The sequence below is a fragment of the Homarus americanus genome, unplaced genomic scaffold, assembly GCF_018991925.1.
Source record: "Homarus americanus isolate GMGI-L3 unplaced genomic scaffold, GMGI_Hamer_2.0 scaffold51053, whole genome shotgun sequence".
In the NCBI taxonomy this organism is placed as follows: Eukaryota; Metazoa; Arthropoda; class Malacostraca; order Decapoda; family Nephropidae; genus Homarus; species Homarus americanus.
Window position 1 is genome coordinate 1 of NW_024721727.1, and position 21,297 is coordinate 21,297.

At 42.9% G+C, this 21,297-nt stretch overlaps 1 protein-coding gene across 3 annotated transcripts; it reads left to right on the forward strand.

The window, feature by feature from the left end:
* Window positions 1-16,614: 16,614 nt before the first annotated feature.
* Window positions 16,615-18,463, forward strand: LOC121861847 (translation initiation factor IF-2-like). Of its 3 annotated transcripts, none has more exons than XM_042359743.1 (2): window positions 16,615-17,389; window positions 17,474-18,463. In XM_042359743.1, exons 1-2 carry the CDS (start codon window positions 16,691-16,693, stop codon window positions 17,801-17,803), a joined length of 1,029 nt encoding a protein of 342 aa, XP_042215677.1. In that variant the 5' UTR covers window positions 16,615-16,690; the 3' UTR covers window positions 17,804-18,463. The 3 variants fall into 3 exon arrangements, with proteins under 3 accessions (XP_042215677.1, XP_042215676.1, XP_042215675.1); XM_042359742.1 differs by having other exon boundaries at window positions 16,617-17,022; window positions 17,053-18,463; XM_042359741.1 differs by having other exon boundaries at window positions 16,620-16,842; window positions 16,873-18,463.
* Window positions 18,464-21,297: the final 2,834 nt, after the last annotated feature.

Sequence of the window (21,297 nt, forward strand, 5' to 3'; positions counted from 1 at the left end):
GGATGGGTTGTGCGGGAGGCCCAACGCAACCCATGACACAAGGGGATTTTTTTAAGTTACTGTATTAATTTTGTATTCCGGGAATGTCATCCGCATTTAAGGGTACGTACTGTACAATCCTAACTGGGCTCCTTCAAGGACTCTATAGTCTGGGAGAACGTTATTATTATGAACGTTCCAAACAGTTCCCGAACGACCCACGGGGCCTAGGGGGCAAAAAAAATAAGAATAGAAAGAAATTAAAATTAGAAAAGAAAAAGGTTATATTAATCTACACCACGAAGATGACAGAAAACTATCCTTTCAAGGTGAGACAGATTGTATGAGTATGGAAACACAGAAGAAGGCAGATTTGTCCACAGTTTGGCTGTGTGAGGAAAGAAGGATGCACTATAACGGGTTATTCTAGTGTGACCGACATCCACAGACAAACGGTGGGCACCGCGGGCAAGACGTGCGTTACGAGCCCACGGCCTTGCCAGCGGTACACAGGATGCCAAATCCACCGAACATTGCCCCTATCTAACAGTTGGACAGAAGAAGAGCCACCCCAAATATGAGAGCAACTGCTCAATAGTGAAGTAGCTACGGCATCTGTACAACATTCCCAACTTTCGGGAGGCAGCTTTAGCAATGTTGAGGATGTGTGGCTTCCATGACATATAAGAGGAAATGGTGAGGCAGAGCATATCTATTTTAGAATTTGGCAGAATGATAACGTCCTGAAATGTAATTGGTGGGCGATCATCTAATTTAGAAACAGTAATTGGTAAATGCTAAGTTTTATTACTATTGAATGTAACCAAGTTTCTTCCTCCCCATTCGGAGATGATGCACAGATCTGCATTGATAGATGTAATGATACCAGCTCTAGAAACAGCTCTACAATGGATAGAATTACTTGTAGTGTGAAGTAAATCATTGATAAAAAGAAGGAAGGGAGTAGGTGAAAGAACAGAACACTGTGGGACACCACTACTGGTAGAGAAAGAGCGAGAGATCGATCCCTTTACAACAACTGCCATGGATCGGTTCTCAAGGAAGCTAGAGATTAGAAAACAAAGTGGGGGAGAAAAACTATAAGAGGGAAGTTTAGAAAGCAAAGACTTGTGCCATACCCTCTCAAATGCTTTGGAGATGTCGAGGACCACGACGAAAGTTTCCCCATAATCCCTAAGGGAGGACGACCAAAGATGGGTGCAGTAGGAGAGCAGATCACCAGTAGATCTCGCCTGGCAAAAGCCATACAGGTGATCCAACAAAAGTGAAAAGCGTTCAAGGTGACGGAGAAAATGAGAGTTCAAGATAGTTTCGAAAACCTTAGAGAGGGATGAAGTTTGGGCAATGGGGCGATAGTTAGAGGGATTAGAATGCTCACCCTTCTTCGGGATGGGCTGAACCAAGGCATGCTTCCAAGAAGAAGGAAAAGTTTGGGTTTTGAGGCAGAGGCGAAAGAGGCGAGCAAGCACAGGGGCCAGAGCTTCAGCACACCCCCTCAGAACACGAAGGGGTATTCCGTTTGGTCCATGCGCCTTACTCACATCGAAACCTGGATAACACCAGCAACCCTGCGAGTGGAGATTATAGGAAAGTGCACAGGTTCAGTTGGAGGTGCAGGGGCAGGAGGGATAGAGTTGGAATCGTCTAAGGTGGAATTAGTGGAGAATGGAGAATAGGGTGCCAAAGAGACTGGCTTTGTCAGGGGGAGAGTTGTCTATAGAGTTATCAGGTTGGAAGAGATAAGGAAAAGAAGGAGTGCAGAAGTTATTACAGATGTTTTTGGTTAAGGACCAGAAGGATATACAAGAGGAAGAATTAGTCAGGACAGCAGTCTTTCTTTTTATAAAATTCCGTTTGGCCCTACGAAGAATAGCCTTACAACGATTCCTAGAGGTAATGAAAGAGGAGCAGGAGCAATCAAACCATGATTGTAAAGTGAAAGTTTTGGTAGAAGATGGGATAAATGCACTCATACCACCCTGTATAACCCCAGCAATGTTGTCAGCACATACGGAGGCATCCCGATTGGAAAAGCAACATTCACCCCAAGGAAAGTCGGTGAAGAATTCTCGCAAGGATTGCCAGCTTGTCTTCCGATAGTGCCATAGTTGACGTTTAGAGGGGGGTGGGGGAGGTGGTTGTGCCCAGTTTGATTTAATAGAAATAAGATTGTGATAAGAAGACCCTAAGGGGGCAGCAATTGTGTATGAATACAAGCAGTGCCAGCATGTACAGCCCACGCCACTTACAAGCCACACAGACTGGCAACCTCGAAATTTCTAACCGGCAACTTGGCTGCATCCCACCTCCAGAAACACACAAACCAGGCAATCAATTAGTGGTCAGTCAAGGTGTAAAGTTAACCCTTTATAATGAAACAGAGTTTGCCAGTACATAACTAGGCTTTATTCATCTTATAACTGTCCTACAGCATATCAGTAGTATCTGAAACAAAAGGATATAACAAAATGAGATTATACAATACTGAAACACAGAAGGGACATTTAGACAGGTGGAAAATGACATTACAGTAATTCTTTATTCATATAGCTACACAAAACTAAAAGCATTACATCCCTTAGACATACATTAGTATATAAGAACAATATAAAGGTAAACCATAAGTCCATATTACACCCTTACCCCGGAACACGTTATAGCATGGAAAATAAATAAAAATTATTTTCTTTGTTTCTAAAATCTATCTATGCCTTTGTTTTAGTTACGAACAAAATAGAATATATAACATGATTCTGGAGCTTCGAAACAGGCCACTGGTCATTTGCACCGGATATTCCACCAATGAGCGTTGACCAGAGAGGTTGGCAGCCGCCCACAGTGCCTCGAGGCTCAACACTATGTCGATAAAGAGGAGGAGTTTTGGGCAAGAGTTGTGTTCACCGACGATAAAACATTTCCGTCCGACAACCATGGCGGTATCCATGTGTGGCGCCGAAACTTCACAAGGCAGCATACCCATTAAGTTATGTTTGCAACCTGTAACGTAGCTAATTTTAGTATACTGTATATTAAAAACCTTATGAAATTTCGCATATCTTGCAGTAAATAACCAATATAGAAATATAGAAAGGCGATATGTCTACATTATTTACCGAAGATATTTGATGGGAACAATATTTTAAAGAAGAACGGAACGGCCGAGTGAGGGTGAGGTGTGGGTGTGGATGACTCCACGGCGTCGAGAATGCCAGGGACGGTTTAATATCTACATATATGTTGACAACCTTATTGATTTTTTCCTCCCCTCTCTCCGCGAGAGGAATTTTCCCTTCCTTCCCGGCCCCATAATATTTGTCCAGGATCGCTGTCCCGTCCATACAGCCAGGCTGGATCAGCAGTGGTTCCTCACACAGGAGAGCCCCCACCAGTTGGACTGGTTTAATAAAGGGGCAGACATGAACCAGGATCAAAAATATTTGGGGTTCAATTGTGAACACCTGGGAGTCGGCGAGGGAGAGGTCGGTGGTGGAGCTGATGGTCCAAATGGGAGGTTCACGGCGCCATCAGCTCGATGAACAGGCTTTGTGTGAAATATAACATAGTCTAGAACTGCTTTTAGTGCTCTTGTGGTATGGTCGGTAATGTTCCCTAGTCCCATGCAGTAGGTCGAGGGTTCGAGTCCTGGCTGGTGAGGTCGTTGATTATATATTCAAAGTCCACGTGTTATATGGACTAAAAATGAAGTGTATATATATAGGTGCGTGTGATCTAGGTATATGCTGATAACCACAAGGAAAGAAGAAAACATGAAGTTCCCAGCGCTTTCGTGTAATTCACATCTTCAGGGGTGAGTACAGACTAAGGAGAAGTACAAAACAAGGTGTATATATACAGAGGAGGGTGAGATCAAGTCCACAATGGTCAGTAGGAACATTATAGAATCTAGTCTCATTAAACATACCGAAGCAGTCAACATGAATTTGAGTAATGGTATGTACAAATTGGACAATTTTGTAATTAAGAAGATTTGTAACCAGGTGAGAAGGTTGGGTCAACTTACACTCTGAACCTGACTACGGACCGTTGTGGTGCTTTTTAAAGATTAGTAGGGTCATTACCTAATACCTGACCATTGTGGACCTGGTTTCACCCTCCTCTGTATATATACACCTTGTTTTGTACTTCTCTTTAGTCTGTACTCACCCCTGAAGATGTGAATTACACGAAAGCGCTTGGGAACTTCATGTTTTCTTCTTTCCTTGTGGTTATCAGCATATACCTAGATCACACGCACCTACAGTGATTTACTTGCATATATATATATATATATATATATATATATATATATATATATATATATATATATATATACAATCAACACAACCCGCCAGGATTCGAACCCACTGCTTTTAGTATCCTGGTGGTCCAAGGTTAGCATTCCCCGGTCACAGTCATAGGCTCGTGGGCCGTGGGTTCGAATCCTGGCGGGTTGAGGTGTTGATTGTATGTAGAAGTCCACGTACTTTATTGGGCTAATGAAATAATATGATTTAAGCAATACCAAACGTATAAGCACGTACGTGTCATAGGAATGCATGTCCATCATCTTAGCAGAACTGACTGCGGAGCAACGCCAACCAGCCACTGTCTACAGTTGCCCGAATGAGTCGCACGTCTGGTACTTCATTTTTACCTAACACTTCACTTTTAACTGCTATGCTGACACTAAGGCAGAGACAGCACTGTTGTGTATCGTCTTGTTAGAGGCCTCTATTGACAACTTGATGTTCTCATAAATCCGAGACAGCAAAACGAGACAAATTCAAGACTTGAGCCAACCACCCAAACCTCTTCCTAGTGTAATAATGGACTGAGTTTGGTCGTGTTTTACTCATTCGTTTCTCCACACATGTAGCTTTAGAGATCTTTGTCTTTATCTGTTTTAATTATAAAGTATAAGGCAATGTATTACACATGATTCTATGCCAATATTTTATTTCGTATAATGACTAGTTTTTGGATGATTGAGTCTGATGTATCGAAAGCTGTTCCTGAACCCTGGAAACATTCACGTCATCGATGCCTCAAAGTGGTGAGAGTCAACTGGTGATAAAAAGTATCAATAATTGTTTTTATTGTTTATCCCGCTTTATTTGCTAAAAAAACGAAAATAAGATAAATCTGATCAAACATAACAAAATAATGATAGAAAACATTATAAATTATCATATTCCGAAAGTCAACGCTTTTGAAGACGTGTGTGTGTTGTCTCAGGACGAACAACCAAACAAAGACTAAGCAAAAGTTACCTTAAACTTAATTCATAAAATGTGTACAAAGACAAGATATTAGGCGTTCTTAGTTTACCTGTGTAATTAACAATGGCAGTTTGTAGCAGGATTTTACCTTGTAACTCAGTAGCAGCAATATTATGGGCCGGGAAGGATGTGAAAGTTCCTCTCGCGGAGAGAGGGGAGGAAAAAATCATTTTGGATGTTAACATATGTTTAGGTATTAAACCGTCCCTGACATCCTTGACGCCGTGGAGTCATCCACCCCCACACATCACCCTCACTCGGCCGCTCCGTTCTTCATAATATTGGACCGATCAATATTATCGTCGTAAAATAACGTAGGCCTTATCACTTTTCTAAATTCTTTACTTTCACGTCAAATTATGATTTCTTATTTTCTGCAAGATATGCGGAATTTCATAAAGTATTTGATATACGGTATACTAAAATTAACCACGTTACAGGTTGCAAACATAATTTAATTGGTAAGCTGCCTTGTGTTGTTTAGCAATGGTAGTCGGACGAAAATGTTTTATCGTCGGTGAACACAACTCTTGCCCAAAACTCCTCCTCTTTATCGACATAGTGTTGTGCGAAGGCGAGCCTCGAGGCACGGTGGGCGGCTGTCAACCTCTCTGGTCAACGCTCATTGGTGGAATATCCGGAGCAAATGACCAGTGGCCTGTTTCGAAGCTCCAGAATCATGTTATATATTCTATTTTGTTCGTAACTAAAATAAAAGCTGGCAGGTTTGTGTGTTTCTGGAGGTGGGTGAGGACCGTGAGGGAGGAATGCACTCAGCCAGTCTGTGTGGCTTGCAAGTGGCGTGGACTGTACACAATTTTATCCTCTTCGCCACTGATCGGCTCGTTAGCCTCTTGGGCGGTCTCTGATGCGCACTGTTGCCAGATACTGGGCATGTACTGGTTCCTGAATGTATCGGAACCAGCATGTAAATATGTTTCATCTCACACTCTCTTCTAAACCTCACTCGGGGATGTACACTCGCAACAAAAAATATCGGTGCAGGGTGTGATCGACGACTTCCGAAATGATACGTATACACTGTGATATGTCAGGAAGTTTGGTGAGTGTATCCTCATACCTCCCCTCCCCCACTAGGTGTTGCCATATGGCTGACAATCAGTGTGTTTGTTTCCTCTTTTCGGATTGTTGCTTTGTGTCGACTGAATGATGAGCGAGGGTTCGGTCTCGGTGAACGTGGGTATAAAACAGAGGCAATATGAAGCAGTAGAGATCTACACATGCCAGACGACATGGAAACATCAGAGGGAACACGAGGAGCTATTATTGCCCTTCATAACGAAGGGTTCGACGTCACAGATATTAGCCGGCGGGTTGGTGTCCACAGGAACACCGCTGCACGATGGATTCGGCGATACCTCGAAACTGGTGCTACAGACGACAGGTCTCGGAGCGGCCGTCCACCCTGCACCTCTCAGGACGACCAGGTAGAGTGGTTTATTTGGTAGCATAAATTAAAGTGGCAATATTCACAACGTATCACAAATAATTTTATTAACAGGGAGCTCCTCATATTTCATACTGTCTATTTATCACTTCCCGACCTTATTCATAACGGTTTGCTTCACTTGACCAGGTTCATAGTAGCTGCTCAGCAGGATTACAGGGCTGCCACCATACGGCTGGAACAACTCGCCTTTCCCAATACCTATCGTCACTATAGTATGCACCGATACTTTTTGTTGTGCGTGTACAGTCAGCCTATAGGTCCATTAGATCAGCTGAGACTCTGAAATAACACTTCTGTTAACAGAGAGATTCGTGTTAGACACAGACCCTTACCTTACCTTTCTGGCTAACATCTCCTGATAGCTAACAGGTGCTTATTTTAGTATCACTGTTCCTTCAAAACTTGTTTAAGCAAAACACAGCTGCAAAAAATAAAAATAAAATATATTTCACTACAATCTAAGTAAACATGTGCTCTCCATCCGTATACATACAAAAAAGTCACAAATTAATGAACTTAAAAGAATGTTGTCTCCACCAAATTGTCATAGCCTTGTTAACTGTAGGTTCTGTCGAAGTTAACTAGGCTGGAACGTTTATATTTTATCTGGTATTAGTAGCAAAACCCAAGTTGTCTGTTATCCATTTATTCAGGAACAACTAAGACAATTCTAAAGTGTAAATCAACCGTAACTTATCACTGTAACTATGAGTGTTAAGAGAAGGACCGAGGCTATGTAAATAGACCTGCTTAAAGACGTCCTTTCTATGTGAGGCGTTGAGGGAGAGTGAGGCCTCAGGGCGTCAGTGCCCCGATCGCCCGGCCCTTTCAATGCTCACCTAAGCTGTCTCTAGCCACACCTTATAAGGAAGGGTGCCGACCAGATGCCATCAAGATGACTCCTCGTAGCCAGTGGAAAGTTACAGGGGATGATTATGTATATAAATCAATATGTAATTAACCCATTTATATAATCTTTCTGTTGATGAAACAGGGGCCATTACATCGCTCGGTCACCTACCTTCCAAGCTCCGCGAGGACTAAACTAAACTGGCAGAATACATCCTATACATAAACCTAACCATGTTACAATTAGATACTAAGCTGGGGCCTCTGAACCCGTAGGTTTTTCATCAACTACTGGGGTCCTAGACTTAAGTGACTTACAGGTTAGTATATTATATACAATGTTCAATTTGGAAAATACTGACTTATAATAGCAAAAAAAAAATCACTGCCAGAATTAACACAATAGTGGGAATAGCTAAACTTGCTATTGCAAATCCCTGTGAAAAATAAAGTAGCAGTTGATCACTCAAATCAGCAAATTGTGACTCTTTCAAGTAGGACATAACTGTCAATTTCTCTGAGACAATATTAAGGTCACTAATAATGAAGTTCATTACTTGAAACAAGGGAATCAAATCCGAAATTAGATTTACTTTTAAATCAAAATGCTGATGAGTAGGCAAGGTCTCAAATGAACTACAAGTTATTTCACAGTAATCCAGAGCCTTGTAACAACCTTTCACAACTAACTGCTTACCAACATCGTGGCATTTAAAATGACAGTAGTCTAATTAAGAAAGAAAAAGTACTGCACAATATGCAGATGAGCATGAAACACAGTTTTTACACTAACTGGCCTATAGCTACATTGTGTGAGCACTGTGCGTACAATAGTTTGCATGACTGCCAATTCACATATCCCTTCTGCAGCAGGAATAATGCGAAGACATAGGCTGGTCATACGTGTAAATGTAAATATGACGACTTACACCGCGCTAATACCCTAAGATCATCTAATGCTAACAAGGAATATTTTTCATCTACAAGCAAAAGTTCTTTTGGCCTATCCAGAGTATACAGTGTGTCATTTACATACCAAGGGAAGGATTAAAAGCCATGCATTAAATTTATGCTGCTTTAGCATAGGCATGTGGATAAGGATAGCATTGTGCGTGAGAGTTGACTGCAACAGAGGATAATAGTATTCCACCTCATGATCCTTGAAAATTGGAGTTAAATGATACGTCAACTTGGCAATCTGCAATGCTTCAAGAAGAGTCTTCTCAGGCACAAGCTTCGCATCCACACGCCCTAACCCTGCATCCACGATGCTGTCGATTAGTTCAATGTTCATGCGGTCCCCTAACTTAGCTACCTCATAGGCAGTCGCTGTGCCAAACAGAGTGTTATTGATAAGACCCACAAAATTAAACAATCCTTATATACTATGTGTTCACGACGTCCTCTACACTGAAAACGCGTCCAAGGGGTGCAACAAGCACACCTGGCTTGAGGACTTCTGTGGACATATCTGTCAACACAACGATGCCACAAAGCAGTAGGAGCAGCACCCTGATGATCCTAGCCATTCCATACGAAATTTTTATTCGTTTATTGTTTGCTTGCAGAACGAAGTTTCATACAATATTCATTAGGCACACACTGCTTCTGTACTGTCTGCAAAGAGGTGTCTATAACATTATTACCATCTATGGGTAGTAAATGTTCATGGGCCTTCTTAAGCCGATCCGCATGCACTACATCTGCGATCTGTGCATTAGGCTTCCAAATTTTAAATTCATTGGCCGTTCTTTGGCGATAATGCGGAATGGACCCGAAAATTTAACCGAAAGCTTGGAGTTCCGTTCAGGTTCTCTTACCATAACGCCTATCTGTAACACGACAGGTTTAACTAGTTTATGTTGCTTCATAATCATTTCAGCGCGTGACGCCGCTAAATGTGTTCTAACTTGGCCATTAATATCCGCAACAACATGGATTTGTTTTGCCGCGAAATCATCCATATTATAAACAGGGCCAGGCTTATCTGTAAGTACATCATGGGGCAGACGTTTGTCTGTACCATAGACAATGTAGTAGGGTGATTTGCCTGTAGAGCTATTAATCGACCCATTAATAGACGCTGCAACCTGCGGTAACCAATCTTCCCATGTGTATTGCAAATCACACACTATCGGGCGAAGTATCTCTAGGACCTTGCGGTTGGTTCTCTCAACAAGGCCATTAATCTGTGGATGATAGGCTGTCACAAAACTTTGTTGTATTCCATATTGGGCACATATTTGGGCTACTAGCTGATTCTTGAACTCTGTTCCATTGTCTGAGAGAAGAACTTTAGGCGTAGTATATGGACATATTAGATTCATCAATAATGCATAGGCCACAGATTCGGCTGTTTTATCCTTCAGTTGGACTAAAACCACAAATCTAGAAAAATGATCCACACACACTAGGATGTACGAGGATCCCTGAAGACTCCTCGGAAGTTGTAGCAAGTCTATAGCGACTGTGTCAAACGGACGGTCTGGTGTAGGATATTGTAGAATCGGTGCCGGTGACCTTGTAGTACCCTTATGTTGAGCACATGACAAACACTTAGCAATATGTAATACTATATCTTTCTTCACTGTGTTCCAGAAATATTTCTTTCTGATTTCCGCCAAGTACTTGTCACGTCCTTGGTGACCTGCCTGAGGAACATCGTGGAACAACGTTATAATCGTTTTACACAACTTGTCAGGTACGACTATTTGAGTAACAATACCCTCTGGCGTCTTTTTCGATCAATGGAGTATGTTATGTCGTAATTCAAACTGACTTAAGGGAAGAATTAATTTGGGAAGTTTAATATCCTCTCCCGATTCTAAAGCAAAAATGACTGCTGACCATAACGGGTCGCGTCGTTGCTCATCCTCTAGTTGTGAAAGAGTGAACGTTGATATAGGCATAAATGGTGCTATATTTCTAGACAAAGCGTCGGCAACTACATTCGCTCTTCCCGGTAAATACCTAAACTCGGGGTCAAATTCTTGAATTGTCAGATACAGCGTGCTAATCTGCCTGATAGATTTCTGCCATGGCACAGTTCTGTTACTGCCGCATGATCCGTAAACACAGTTATCTTATAACCAAAGATAATGTCCTTAAACTTCTTCAGTGCCACACAACAGCTAACGTCTCCAAATGCGTTACTGAATAACGTGTTTCAGCATCATTAAGTTTACGGCTTGCAAAAGCAATCACTCCAAACTTTCCTCTCAAATTCACTTGCATGAGTAGAGCTCCGATTCCTTGTCCAGAAGCGCCAATACACAGAGTGAAAGCTTGAGTGTAATCAGGGAATGCCAGAACAGTAGCATTGGTAAGCGCTATCGTCAATGCCGCAAATCTATTTTCGTGTTCCGCATCCCACGCAAACATTTCATCTTTCTTTAGTAACCTTGTTGAGGGTTACGCCAATGTTGCATAGTTCTTAATAAAAGAACGGTAATATCCAGATAAACCAAGGAAGCTACGCACTTGATCAACCGATGTAGGACGCGGGAACTGAGACACAGCTTTTACTTTATCATCAACTGTATGAATGCCGTCACCGTCAACTACATGACCAAGGAAATGGATTCTGGATTTTAAAAACTCACATTTCGAAAGTTTAATCTCAAGACCTGCTGTGGAAAGTTTTTCTAACACTTCACTCAGTTTAATCAGATGGGTATCTACATCCTTACTGACTACTATTAGATCATCCAAATAAGCACAGACTGTGGTACCAATCAATCCGGCAAACAGGGTGTTGATCATTCTTTGAAATGTCAGTGGGGCGTTCCCGAGATCAAAAGGGAACTAAATGCCGTAACCTCTCGTGATTTCTCATCGAGTGGTATTTGCCAATACCCGCTAAGCAAATCTAAGTTGCTAACACAGCATTATCCTTGCCTAAGGACTGCAATATATCACTCAAGACAGGCATAGGGTACCTATCCGGGATCGTACTTTCATTGACACGCCTAAAATCAATAACTGGGCGCCAACCACCATCCTTCTTTGGGACTAGGAATAAAGGGCTATTGAAAGGGGACTTAGAATGAGTAATAACATTCTCATCTAACATATCTTGGACCATACCCTGAACTACAGCGCGCTGGCTATGTGGGAGTCGGTAAGCTGGTACATAGACAGGCTTTGTGCCTTCCTTTAATATGTGATGGGAAGTTAAATCTGTGTCCTAGCTGTTCCCCTGGCAAGGCTACAATGTTTCTGTAGTCGGCAAGCAGCTCTAAGAGTCGTGTCTTGCCTTGAGGATGATCAATCACCTTAACATGTGGTGCTATTTGATCTATCCTCTCCCTCCTAGTTTGTTGGGATTGAGAAACAATACTACCAACTGGGAATTGTGTAGGCCGTAATACAACATTGTTTTGAAATACTAGAAAATCACACATAAATAACATCTCTCTCTTTTAATATCCTAGGAACGCCTGTTCCATTGAGAACTAGAACGTCTGTTAAACCACCAGGTCTAATCGTGCTCAACGTCGATTTGCACGCTAAACCCTTCACCTTGCACGTTTCCGGGAGACATACTACATCAGTCCCCGTATATCCGTCAGGTAATTCTACAGTGGCTTTGGTGAATTCCTCATTCTGATAATGAAGCGTACTCTTTAATATCGCAGGTACAATCTTCCAACTCTTGTTGCTATAATCATGCTGGGAAATTGAGTGAGTGAGGTCTGGGGCTTGCTTCGACAAATTATCCGCCTTCCTTCGAGTGGGAATGGTGGACAACACTTTCGACCTTGCGGAGAGCAATGGTGCACAATGACGCATAGCGTTGTAGGAAACACCTTTAAACGTAATAGCATTATTACGTGGACGAACATCTATACTATTCGTTCTGAGTGTTGGGAGACCAATTAATCCGTCAGCTGGCAAATTAAATTGCTGGACCACATAAAAGTCTGCATAGAAGGGAATACCAGTCTTGAAAATCTTAGCGGTAAAGTCACCATTCCCGCAATGCTCAGCTGCGTGCCGGATACTCCTTCGAGATCGGCGTCAGAAGGTCTCCATAAGAAATCTCGGTGAGGGAATCTACGCTGTAACTCCTGATAGGATGTCAAGGCTAAAACATTTGCACATGCACCCGTATCAATATCCAGAGCCAATCTGATATCTCCAACTCTCACCGGTACTGACAACACTTCCGTCTTACCGAGCGCCGCTATTAAGGAAGCTGCCACAGAAGTGTTGTTGCTTGTAGGTACCAATGTACCTATCCTTCCTCGTTTCTTGACACTCGCTGGCCTTCCCCCGACTTCCTATACTGATAACGACGCGTTTTACGCTGCTGTGTTACCTGGGGTACTCCTGAATCCAAGCTCCTGGCTTTGAGCATTATGTCACACTCATCCGTGTTGTGAGTTGTTGACTGATGGAATGCACACCACAAAACTGTTGACGGTCCAGGTGAAGACGTAGTCTTGGCCACCTCCGTGTATGTCTTGGGTGCTCCCTGTTTCTGCTGATAGCCGGTGGGGGATGGCTTATCTCCTTTACTCTAACACCACCACCTTGGAGCTGGTAACAATCATCGACTGTATGACCTCTCTTATTACAATGGGTACACCTCAAAGACTGTCGATGTTTGTTACCTGCATCGTAATTACTCTGGTGATGAACTTTGAGCTGAACCAAAGGCTGCATTGGTGCTACCGGTGTAGGCGTCGTAGCTTTGTAATTACGTGCTGTCAGAGGTTTAGACGTCTTTGGTGAAAACTTGTTAGCGTAATCTATCATCGTGGTAGGCGGTATAAACTCCACTTCCTGGACTCGACAATAGATGGGATCACGAGCCGCCAACAGGAAACTAATCAGTTCTATCAAAGTTTCCACTTTTTCTGGGGACATCTTACCATCGTCATCATACCACTTCGATCCCCGGAAGGTTGCTTCCATATCTTGTCTGACCGCTCCATCAATGGAGACAGCCCCCATCGGTGTTTCTGCGTGTACCACAGGTGCTAAGTGATCAAGTCATCGACAAACACAATGTAGCTGGCCCAAGTGGGACCCAGACTCAAATATACCAATTAGAGCCCGTTTGAAATTTTCATGATTTGGGTCCGCCAGTCCATACGCAGTTAGGTGCGTACTCGCAAAGGAATTCTGCGGGATGTAGGAACGAACGAACGCTTTTTATCATGATCATCCGCAATCTGTACGTCGCACATCGTGTCTTCGCATGCCCTAATGAAATGGGTTATTCTGTAATCATCCTGACCCGTGAAATCACGTACCTGATCCCCACGTGGTAACACGTGAACAACATTTGAGGGGTTAGTCGACATATTAGCGTTAGAAGAAGGCATTCCACTAAACTTACTTCTAACTGAAGGCGCTGTTAAAGGGGGAGGTAAGGTTAATGTATCCGACACACTGCAACCCGGAGGTAAGGTTCATGTATCAGACACACTGCAACCCGGAAGAGGAGAAGGAACAGCCTGTGTATGATCAGGCGAGGGACTATATTGTTTACCTGACCGTAGGGTTCGACGGTTTTATTCGTCAAATGAATGGTCTCTTATATCCTCACTGCTTTTAACAGAACTGTCTAACTGCGTTTGGCCTGTGTTTCTGGCTCCGTCAATTTATCAATGGCCCAATACGATGACTTTAAAAATTCCTCCATTAAACGTCTATCGGGTCATACTAAGGCTTACATAAATGTCAACACACTTGCCTCTCATTTACAGTAACTGATATTAAATACTGAAAAATATATTAAGTCAGTACGTATTAAAACATGTAAGGCACTTATAAAAATTGATATAACTTGCATGGTGTCCTATCGATGTGGAGATATGTCGTCGAATATCTAAATGTGTGTACAATATATATTTAATGAACACTAAATACCTATCGACTTAGTTGGATGTCTTCATAGAAAACGTGATCCGTCCAGCTTGTCTCCTCACAGCTAATCGCAGGTGGGGTGTGGTGGGGTGGTTGCCTGCGCCAGCCCTTTCAAGGTCAGGGTGGGTGTGTGTAGGTACTGCCGTCTCGTCCTCGTTGCTTGGCAACCAAGAGCTCCAAGATGGCGATGGGCGAGTCCACTTCACGACGAGGAGTCCATTCACCAAAGTGTTGAGTGCTGGGTCTTGACGTCTTCGGTCACCTGCTCACTGATGAGATGTATCTTGTTCTGAGTGCCCAAACCTTCTGAAGCCCTGTACATAAAAGGACTCACTGAGAGCACTCAGATAGTTGTACAATCTTCAATCACGACAGCCCAAACAGTCTTTTTAAACAATGGTGAAAGATCCTGTCTTGCCAAACCTTGAAACTTGTAGGTATGTAGCAACACTGTACGCCAAGTGTGACTAGAGGGGTTCTTCACTGCCACTCTTTGTTGCCAGACAGGGGTGTTGCCAACTTTCCATAAGATAGAAAGTCATCAATAACTCAGAATCGGTTATTGGGAATAATTCTGCACCTTCTTTGGGCGACAGAATGAGTCACTCAACTATAATCGTCTCACTACGGGATATATCACTACACTTGGAACTTTTATGTAACAAGTCACTGTTTCTTTGTTTTTTCTTGTTTCGGGAAACACTGATGACTTGTTATGTAGAATGTGTATTCACACCGGAATTCAGTATCCGTAACCACTGCTGCCCCCATGTCATAGCCTTGTTAACTGTTGATTCTGTCTAAGTTAACTTGGCTGGAACGATTATATTTTATTGGGTATTAGTAGCAAAACCCAAGTTGTCTGTTATCCATTTATTCAGGAACAGCTAAGACAATTCCAAAGTGTAAATCAACCGTAACTTATCACTGTAACTACAGTATGAGTGTTAAGAGAAGGACGGAGGCTATGTAAATAGACCTGCTTAAAGAGGTCCTTTCTATGTGAGGCATTGAGGGAGAGTCAGGCCTCAGGGCGTCAGTGCCCTGATCGCCCGGCCCTTTCAAATGCTGACCTAAGCTGTCTCTAGCCACACCTTATAAGGAAGGGTGCCAACCAGATGCCATCAAGATAACTCCTCATAGTCAGTGGAAAATTACAGGGGATGATTATGTATATAAATCAATATGTAATTAACCCATTTATATAATCTTTCTGTTGATGAAACAGGGGCCATTACAAAATATAATGGTCTCTCACTATTACATCACTCTTTTAGCTATAATTAACATACTACACCTTAGTTAACACCAAAATTATCCACGAATGCCCAGATAACAATAGATATATATACACCAACCATTCTTGTCCCGTCCTATCTCCTCAAAGCCTTCCCAGAGAAAGAGAGTAAAACAAACCGAAACAAAACCCTTCCAACACTTTCTCGTTTCATTAACATATTACAATCTCTTTAATTCTTTTTTTTCTTCACAACTGCTTCTTCAGGTCTCTCATAAATGTGCAAAAAATAAAGATACATTCTGTTAAGTTTACATAATGAAACAGAAATACTAATATACGTACAGCCCAGGTTGCTGATCTGACTTTCTGCCTCATTTACACACAATTGCAGGGTCTCAATTGTTTCTCTTACTATTGACAACACAACATACATACTGTATATTGTTTCTCACTCTTGATTTAGTTTTTCGTTTGTGTTTTATTTATGGTAATTATTATTAGTAGTTTTTGGTTATAATCGTTATCTATTTCTATTATTTATTGTTAAAAATAATAATAATAATAATAATAATAATAATAATAATAATAATAATAATAATAACAATAATAATAAAAATAATAATAATAATAAAAATAATAATAATAATAATAATAATTATTATTATCATTATTATTATCATCATCATCATCATCATCATCATCCTCCTCCTCCTCCTCCTCCTCCTCCTCATTATCATTATCATTATTACATTTTCGCCCCCCCCCAGGCCCCGATGTGGGTCAGTGACCTGTGCTCGGGTGGGCTAATTTCCGTAAAAAAAACCCAAAAAAAACAACAACAACAACAACAGTGGACACCTGACTAACAGCTGACACACACATGCACATGGAGTGGACACCTGACTGAGAGTACACACACACACACAAAACAAACAATCAATACATAGATCAACTTTATCTGTTGTAGGTGAGAGAATGGAGATGCGAGTGGTGGCCAGTGTGGGGGCGCTGCTGCTGCTGGCCGTCAACACCACCGCCCGCTCCCTGGCGCCCGTCGACGTCCCCGACCCTCCCTTGCATCGCCATCTATCTGTGTGCCCTGAAGCCGTCCCCGAGCCAGTTGTGAGGCCTGAAGTCATTCTGAAGCCAGCTGTGAGGCCTGAAGTCATTCTGAAGCCAGCTGTGAGGCCTGAAGTCATTCTGAAGCCAGCTGTGAGGCCTGAAGTCATTCTGAAGTCAGTTGTGAGGCCTGAAGTCATTCTGAAGCCAGCTGTGAGGCCTGAAGTCATTCTGAAGCCAGCTGTGACGCCTGAAGTCATTCTGAAGCCAGCTGTGAGGCCTGAAATCGTCCCCAGATCATTTGTGAAGCCTAAACAGTCTGGTGTAGTCTCTAAGAGCATCTTTGATAACGCAGCTACCACCACCACCCTGGACCCTTTCCATGAGTTCTGCCGCGAGGCGTGTAAGGAGGGCGTGGGAGGACCCGAGTGTGACTGTCCTGACCACCCTGTTGGGCCATGCCATGCCCCGCCCTTCCCTCCCACCCTCACCGAGTCACAGTTGCCAGATGATCAAGACAGGATCCGCCAGGCTCCAGCACAGTTGCCAGGTGACACTGACAGGATCCGCCAGGCTCCAGCACAGTTGCCAGGTGACACTGACGGGATCCGCCAGGCTCCAGCACAGTTGCCAGGTGACACTGACGGGATCCGCCAGGCTCCAGCACAGTTGCCAGGTGACACTGACGGGACCCGCCAGGCTTCAGCACAGTTGCCAGGTGACCATGACATGGAACACTACCATCCCCCAAAGCCCCGGAGGCCTAAGGTTCCTGGTAACGATGGGGGTGACGTTATTGGAGGCAACGTGACGGGGAGCCACGACTCTGTTCCCACTACCACCAAGGATTCCCTCAGCGACTTTTGCGAAGTGGCGTGTAAGGAAGGTCGCGGTAGCCTGGCGTGCGATTGTCCCAACCACATCATCGGCCGTCGGTCCGTCCGCTTCTTCACCCACGCACGTAGGCGACTTGCTCCTTCCCCTTACTTTGTCAGCGACACGTTTGGCGACCGCGTGATATCTCCATAGTGTGCGAAATGGTGTAGGGATGGGCCGGGGGGCCCCGCCTGCCAATGTGACAAGCTGCCCTTCAGAGCCCCAGTGGGGTCCCTCTACTACCATAGCCGGCTGCCCTTCCTCACCAGGCCCTAGCTGCACCTTCTGAAGACGCTGACGTGTTTTGGTGGACATTCGGTAGCACCAGCCATATGTGTGTGTGTGTGTGTGTGTGTGTGTGTGTGTGTGCGTGCTACCAGTAATGGAACTTAAAATGTAAAACGGTTACTAATGTAGGATAAGAGGTTGTGTACTTACGTTGAGTACAGAAGTGTGTGAGTAGGTCAACCTATACATAAAATTCAACCCAACAAAAACTTTCTGAACGTAACTACGAAACCAATCGTCAACCATTCATTAGTGTGTGTGTGTGTGTGTGTGTGTGTGTGTGTGTGTGTGTGTGTGTGTGTGTGTGTTTATCCCAGCTTGGAGTGTATCTCCCCCTCATATGAACAGGCGGACAAAACATTCATAAAGGAAAAGCTAAAACCCGAAAAAAAATAGTTGATCTAACTCCAAACATGTCTACGAAGTTCAGGATTACTTTTTGTTCTCACATGGTGGTGAAGGATGGTGATGTGTGTCCCTGTTGTCACATGGTGATGAAGGATGGTGATGTGTGTCCCTGTTGTCACATGGTGGTGAAGGATGGTGATGTGTGTCCCTGTTGTCACATAGTGGTGAAGGATGGTGATGTGTGTCCCTGTTGTCACATAGTGGTGAAGGATGGTGATGTGTGTCCCTGTTGTCACATGGTGGTGAAGGATGGTGATGTGTGTCCCTGTTGTATGGTGGTGAAGGATGGTGATGTGTGTCCCTGTTGTCACATGGTGGTGAAGGATGGTGATGTGTGTCCCTGTTGTCACATAGTGGTGAATGGTGATGTATGTCCCTGTTGTCACATGGTGGTGAAGGATGGTGATGTGTGTCCCTGTTGTCACATGGTGGTGAAGGATGGTGATGTGTGTCCTGTTGTCACATAGTGGTGAAGGATGGTGATGTATGTCCCTGTTGTCACATAGTGGTGAAGGATGGTGATGTGTGTCCCTGTTGTCACATGGTGGTGAAGGATGGTGATGTGTGTCCCTGTTGTCACATAGTGGTGAAGGATGGTGATGTGTGTCCCTGGTGTCACATGGTGGTGAAGGATGGTGATGTGTGTCCCTGTTGTCACATGGTGGTGAAGGATGGTGATGTGTGTCCCTGTTGTCACATAGTGGTGAAGGATAGTGATGTGTGTCCCTGTTGTCACATAGTGGTGAAGGATGGTGATGTGTGTCCCTGTTGCAACATAGTGGTGAAGGATAGTGATGTGTGTCCCTGTTGTCACATAGTGGTGAAGGATGGTGATGTGTGTCCCTGTTGCATGGTGGTGATGGTGATGTGTGTCCCTGTTGTCACATAGTGGTGAAGGATGGTGATGTGTGTCCCTGTTGTCACATAGTGGTGAAGGATGGTGATGTGTGTCCCTGTTGTCACATAGTGGTGAAGGATGGTGATGTGTGTCCCTGTTGTCACATAGTGGTGAAGGATGGTGATGTACTCCAGTGCTTCCCTTTTTCCGTGTGGTTTTATCAAGACTTATCTTTTCTTCTTATCCACATTTCCATTGTGGATCGACATGATAAATATATATGGATGGAGAGAACAATACATTACAGAAGAGGGCGACAGAATCTTATTATCACCCATTAATTTATTTATCTTTTTCATTTTAAAAAATATGGGGACAAGATGATAATTAAGTTCAGTTGTAATATTTACTAGTACTAGGTAATTAATGATAGGAATTGTGTGGGTGGAGAGTTGCCCACAATTACTTTGCTATGTTTGTAATTGTTGGAACATTGTTATTGTATAAAACAATGGGAACACTCACTATTTTTATAGTTTTATATTCCTCAGTGTTTATGTTAATGATATATTAGCATATTGGTATACGTATAATGGATCTGAAAAAAGTGTGTGAGGATAAAGATACAAATATATGATAACAAAAAAGATTTCACACTCAGCCTCCCTCATGTTTACAGCTTAACTTCCTACACGTTCCTCGCCACTCTTAGAAACCTGACAAGTTAAATATAAATAATTAAATAAATAAATAAATGTCTTTAAGGCGAGTTATTAACACAACAATAAATTTTAATATAAACTGGAATAAGTTAACGTGCACACATTAGGTTCACATTCAACAGTGCATAAGACGCAGCCAGAGATAAACAAATGTTGTAATAATGACTTCAGGATTACAGTGAGACTATATTTAAGGCGTGACCTTACAGATATTAAAAGCCATAGAATACAGGAAAACACTACAAGTAAATGTACAGGAACACACTACAAGTAAATGTACATGAACACACTGCAAGTAAAGGTACAGGAACATACTACAAGTAAAGGTACAGGAACACACTGAAAGTAAAGGTGCAGGAACACACTACAAGTAAAGGTACATGAACACACTACACTGCTAATAACAAGTAAAGGTACAGGAACACACTACACTGCTAATAACAAGTAAAGGTACAGGAACACACTACACTGCTAATAACAAGTAAAGGTACAGGAACACACTACACTGCTAATAACAAGTAAAGGTACATGAACACACTACAATACTAATTATTGTGAGCAGCGTCAGCGTGCGGTTTGGGTAGTGTTGCGTCTCTGTAACAAAGCTGTTCGGCATTCGGGCCTTCGTTGTTGAGCTGCAGAAATTGGACAGTGATTACATAAAATCATCAAAATCGTCTTAATGATGTGAAGGTGTAAATCTATGTAGGATTGTTAATACTAGACGCGATTGTATTATTGAAAACTCAATTTCCACCGAGTTGGAGATACAGCCCAGGTCAAGAGGCATACAACCACAAAATCATTGCCATATGGCGAAGCTTTTATTTTTTTTATACGGAGTTGTGGTCACGGCTGTGATAAAGGCCAACCAGGGAGTGTAGTACTGTGCCTTTAGTTTAGTCAGTTCATAGTATCATCAGTGCCAGAGGAAGAGGTTGTAAATAACTTAAAGTGAGGAACAAATTGGCAAGCAAGCTGACACGGCACCACTACCAGCAGTAACCGAGTCGTATTATTGGTGCCACAAAGACTTTTTTTTCTCTTGTGTGTGGGGTGCTTTCTCAAGGATTGAAATTGTGCCTACAATCCACCATTCATAGGGAGATACAGTGTACACAGCTCAATTCAAACAGTCTTGGACGGCAACACTGGACGTAAGAAGTGCCAGGTGGAGGTGACCAGCAGAGTGGCAGCTAAGTTGTTACTATTATTATTGTTTTTTCTTTCTTTTTAAATAACATTGAATTGCCGCAAAGGCACGATCACTTAGGCTTCAATTAGTAGACGTGATTATAAAGGAAGGCATCCCACTGAGGGATAAATATCTCAGTCAGAAGAAATAAACTGTGCCAACTCATGGGTAGTGTAGTGGACGTCTCCCCTACAAC

Coding starts and splice junctions, on each gene's coding strand:
- LOC121861847 (XM_042359742.1), top strand. CDS start 16,691: ATGGAGATGCGAGTGGTGGCCAGTGTGGGGGCGCTGCTGCTGCTGGCC. Junction 17,023..17,052: donor ATTCTGAAGCCAGCTGTGAC/GCCTGAAGTCAT, acceptor GCCAGCTGTGAG/GCCTGAAATCGTCCCCAGAT.